We start from the raw sequence: 5,104 nt of genomic DNA, 5'->3' as shown, positions 1-5,104 counted from the left end.
ATGCAGATGTCTATAGTGGTAAACTTGTTGAATGATTGCCCCAACACCCTTGGTTGTTTTTGTAAAGATGCATTCACGTAGTAACACAATAACCTCCAAAATAGACTCCAAAATTGACGTATTTTCAACCCTTCATTTTCTTAGTTAATCGTAGACCTTTCATTTTCACAAGATGAAAATGTTTGAACAGATATTTGTGAATTGTCACTCTTTCCATCTTTATTCTGAACAAAAAATTTGAAAGCCCAAAAGGAAGAACAAACCCCAAAAGTCAAAACCAACAGACATTATAAAAGAGAGAAAGAAAAACTGTATGAATCAAAGAATACAAAGGTATGACAGCAAATGCACTAGCTATATTCTACATAATATACACAGATTATCTGGATACAGCAAACCCCCTTTGGACTTTCTTTTTTTGTTTGTTTGAAGTGTTTTCCCAATCTTTACATATCATCAAAAGAAACCATTAAAAAAAATGAATCAACTCACTATTGTTCAGCTGTAAAATCAGGTTCAGCAGGTTTCTGAAGTAGCATCGGAGGTACTCTATCAGCAACCCTGGCTTTCCTTGCACCATTTCTGCGCAATGCACGCAAGGCATTTGCTGCAAAACGTGAAGCATATATAGTTGCACCAAGACTTGGTGAACTCCCACTTCCTTTAGCCAATGCATTCTGCAATCTATCCTCTTCTGCACGTAGAGATTCCTCGAGTTTCTTCTTACAGTGTCTTCGCCAAGCTGCTTGTATGAAACAGGCTCCCCATGTTCTCCATTGTTGCGAGTAGAACCTAAAAGTATGCCTAAGTTGCTTACTGTGAAGCCTTCGAAATTGAGAAGCCACGAATTTAAGGTCATCTGCAACAAGGGCAAAACCTTCGACTTCTGACAGAGCTCGAACAGTTCGGGTAGAGATTGGGAGGTTGGCAGTAGTTTGAGGATCAAGAGCCCATGTAAGTAATTCTTCACCACAAAAGTCCCCGGCTTTGAGTTGCTCGGAGTTGAAGAATCCTGTTCTTCCACCATTGGTGGTAACAGTCAATAGTTTTCCCCTCATGATGAAGAGCATTTCGTCAACAGGATCACCCTCTCGCACTATGTAACTTTCTTCTGTGTATAATACCGGTTTGAGACGCTCACACATAGCATCCAGTAGTTGTTCATCCATTTTTTCAAACATTGGCACCTAGAAGTGAAACGAAGACGAGTGCATGTGTCAGTAACCTAAAATTGCTAAGGTTTGATCCAAACTCTCTCTACTATATACTAAACAAAGAGGTTTTTAGGGGATTTTGACTAAAATACTCCGACATACTAAACAAAAGCAAAAATAAAATGAGGGCAAAATGGGCAATTTAGAAAACTAGGAGACGAATACAAATCTATGGGTGTTTCTATTAGATTAAGTGGTGGTACTTATGTGTGCCATATGTGCCCTCTACTAGTATATACATATGTAACGAAGGACTTACTCTTGTCAGCAACGCCAAACAGAGATGGCGCTTGATGTCTCTCCTCAAGTCTTTCGGAAGGTTATAGAGCAAATTCTGTTCATCGACACCCCTTGTTTCTTGCCATCTGTACTGCTCATACCTCCTGATCCGCTCTCGCAGAGGTTCAGGGAGTAATCTGTGTGACATCCACTGCTCTGCATCTCGCCGTTTCACTCTCATTTCTTCTAATCTAACAGTATTTGACTGTAGATATGTCTGTAACATCGAAAGTAACAAAATTAGTTCATGAAACCAATAACGATTTCCTCTGGCAATAATTCAAAACTCGACATAAGCTTTAGAATAATAAATAGAATAAACGGTAACCTGCATGTTTCCGATAAGGAGAGCAAATAAAACCAAGCCAACGATTGATATTAAGACCGCAAATAGAATCTCCCATACATAAGTACTTGTTTCGAGATTTTGACCAAGGGAACTGCAAGAAATTAACAAGTTAAGGTAAGGTCATCAGTTCATTATAATTCCAACAAAAAGATAAAATGAGCCCTGCCGTGATGCAGATGTGAAGGCAAATCCAAAAATAGGTCCAACCTCGAGAGTAACAACTAACATCATATCAGGAAAGATTAGTACTAAATCTTATATGCACCAACCTTAAACTTCGTAATCCCCACCATAAACAGTAAAACAACTTTTCCCAAAAATTTCTTGATTCCACTACTCCTGACTGAAGAGCATCAAGGAAAATTCCGTAATTGAACAGAGTTGTGTTTACGTTTGGTTCAGTGAAGGAGCAAAATTTATTTAGAAATAGATTTTCTTTACTACTGTTTCCACAATATAGATCCTTGGTATCACAGTTATTAGTGGTAACTCCGCATGCCCTTCGCCAGCATGTATCGTTTCTCTCGATCGAAAAGAGGTACCACAAGGCTCCAAAAATCTAATATGGAAGAGATTGACCAATCACAATTTATAATATATTAAATAAATAAAGGAAATATGAAGGAGGCAAAAACTAGGTTGACAGTTATACTTACATGACCTGCAAGCATAAAGAGGAAAAGATTGAAAGCGGCACCAACCCAAGCTGTTTCAGTGATTATACCCGAAGTTCTAGTAACATCTTTATACAATGGATATATTCGAATCAATCTCGGGACATATTGGATTAGGACAATGAACCGCAGCAAGTTCTTTGTATTCAGAGCTGCAGAGCCTCTCATTTTAGGAATAATAATTAGAATTACCACCTGCGGGAGAGGAAGGACTGCGAGGATGTCAATCAGAAAGTATGTTGTTAAGTATCGTTTGGCGATAGCAACGGGATCTTCAACCAACACACCCCTTCCAAAAACTCGAGTCCATGGAGCAATAAAACCAGTGCGAAATTGGAAGATAATATGAAGCACGTAAAATATATCAGTGAAAAAACGCAGAACACAAGCTGCGGTTTCCAACCTCTTATCAACACTGAGGCACTTCTTCTTGCCGTCAATAACTGGGATGTAAAAGAACAAGGGATCCAAGGATACAGCGAGCACACATGACAAAACAAATATCTTATTCCACTTTTGAAGAAATGTTCCCTGAGGGTCAAGCATTCGCTTTGCTGATTCAGAATTCTGAGTGTTGAATCTAGGATCTTCAGAGACTCTCGATTCCCTCTGAGGATCAAGGTTCATTGAATTACCAATCCCTCGAAACCCCTGAGTGAAGCCCGTTCGAATCTTTTCTGAAACCAAGTTCACTTTCGATTTAAGGCTTCCTGAATTAGAGGATCCATCTCTATCAGAAAACCTCCTGTCATTGTTTAAAGATGGCTCCGAAGTCCAATCCTGAAACCTGATCAATATATGCCGCAAAAAAATAAAGATGAGGGATTACAATCAAATAATAAGCGGCACTATATGTTACAATAAACTTCTACTGTCAATCCCTGCTGAAAGATTCAGACGCACCAACCAGTACCCAACATATAAGCAAAAGGGAACACCAAAAGATCCATTCCCCTGAATTAGTGGTTAAGATAACGTACACCTTTAGCATATTACCCACTAAACTAAGGATATAGATTAAACCTTAGATTAGACTCGTAAAAAGAGAACAAGCAAAAGGTAATCACTAATTAATGATTATGTTTATTGAATAGCGTAATCCTAGGGAATGTGGGAACAGTTTTTTTACTACTTAAAAAGATACAGACTTCCAAGTACAAGTACGAGTATTAACATCCTCACACAATTACCAATTTTATGCATTACGTGGACGGTGACAAATCTCCTTAGTATACAAGTACAACATCACTACAATTCTAGAACATAATCATTGAAATGAAACGAACTGAATATTAAGAAGAAAAAAAAAAGGCATATTGACTAACCTTACAAACTTCTCTTCCTTGCCGTAACTCATGGTGTGGCTTCCTTTTATCGCAAAATACGATATTCCAAATCAAAGGCAAGGAAATTCCACCATGGTTAGCTGCCGCCCCTGATAAATGCCCAATCCCAAATTATCAATTGCCCCAAAAATAGAACCAATCCCAAATTATCAATTACCCCAAAAATAGAAAGTGCCACAAATAAACACCTAAATTCAAACAATACCCAAACAAACTAACTCAGTCCAAACAACCACTGATCACCATTATCAACTCAAAAGGGAAACACTACACAGATTGCAAAGAGTATTCCCCATTTTTGACTACTCAAAAAAAGTTGTCTTACTAAAATTCAATGAACCCCCAGAGACAAACACAGCACAAACAGATCATAAATGATAATAAAAATAAAAACTTGAATCATTACTTCACCTAATTCAATCGGGATTTTCAATAGGGTTTCAACAGATGCATAAACCAAATCAAGTCCAAACAAAAAGCATTCAAAAAAATCCGAAAAAGAAAAACAAAAACCCATACCTTAAATTTTGTTGCGGTTGTTGTAGTCAAGTAAGATCAAGATGAAAGTGAAGATAATAAAGACAATCACTTTAACCCTGCTGTTGGTGGTTTCTTATTCCTTTTGAAAAGAGAAGACGGTTTCTCGTCTATAGAAGAGAGAGAAAGGAGACGACTTAATGAGAGAGAAGACAGAGTGCAAAGAAGGGTCTTAGAAAGTTCTTCTTCTTCTCTTATTTTCAACGGGCACGGCCCGTGTTAAGAGAGGCACAACCTGAAAGTGAAAGGTGATGACTTTGTGCATTCGAGTTTTTAACTTTTACTTCGTAGTTTCTCCATTGAAGTTAAAAATGGAAACTGCTTTGATCGAGAAGTTTTGTCTCAGAGCAAGTCTAATGGTGGAATCCATCCATCTTCCATCTTCCACGCCACCTCAGCATTTGGAACTGTGGATGGAAGCGCAAGTGTAATGGTGGAATAGTAGAAACGTTATTCTTAATGGAGCTAAAAAAACGCAATTAAGAATGGAACTAAAAAAACGCAATTTAGAATGGAGCTTTTCTTCCTTTGTTCGATTTTCTTTCTTTGTTTCTCCTCATAGTTATGGACATCCTTCTTAATGCAATCTTGCGTGTCTAAGAGATCTCCTCTTATCTCACCAATTCCAGTTGGCATAGGAAATCGTATTGCTTGATGATATGTAGACGCAATCCCTTTTATCCTATATATCCAGGGTCTCCCTAT

At 38.0% G+C, this 5,104-nt stretch overlaps 1 protein-coding gene across 1 annotated transcript; it reads right to left on the bottom strand.

The window, feature by feature from the left end:
- Window positions 1–267: 267 nt before the first annotated feature.
- LOC113339927 (cyclic nucleotide-gated ion channel 1-like) lies at window positions 268–4,558 on the bottom strand. Its single transcript, XM_026585152.1, has 7 exons — window positions 4,382–4,558; window positions 3,842–3,951; window positions 2,499–3,303; window positions 2,112–2,401; window positions 1,822–1,933; window positions 1,474–1,710; window positions 268–1,187 (listed from the first exon to the last, which is right to left on the bottom strand). The coding sequence occupies exons 2-7, from the start codon at window positions 3,871–3,873 to the stop codon at window positions 492–494; spliced, it is 2,172 nt and encodes a 723-aa protein (XP_026440937.1). The 5' UTR covers window positions 3,874–3,951; window positions 4,382–4,558; the 3' UTR covers window positions 268–491.
- Between the last annotated feature and the right edge of the window lie 546 nt (window positions 4,559–5,104).

This window comes from Papaver somniferum, unplaced genomic scaffold (assembly GCF_003573695.1).
Source record: "Papaver somniferum cultivar HN1 unplaced genomic scaffold, ASM357369v1 unplaced-scaffold_21, whole genome shotgun sequence".
Lineage (NCBI taxonomy): Eukaryota > Viridiplantae > Streptophyta > Magnoliopsida > Ranunculales > Papaveraceae > Papaver > Papaver somniferum.
This window is presented reverse-complemented; position numbering and strand designations above follow the sequence as displayed.

Coding starts and splice junctions, on each gene's coding strand:
- LOC113339927 (XM_026585152.1), bottom strand. CDS start 3,873: ATGAGTTACGGCAAGGAAGAGAAGTTTGTAAG. Junction 3,304..3,841: donor AAGGAAGAGAAGTTTGTAAG/GTTAGTCAATAT, acceptor TATATTGATCAG/GTTTCAGGATTGGACTTCGG. Junction 1,934..2,111: donor TGGGGATTACGAAGTTTAAG/GTTGGTGCATAT, acceptor AATTTCTTGCAG/TTCCCTTGGTCAAAATCTCG.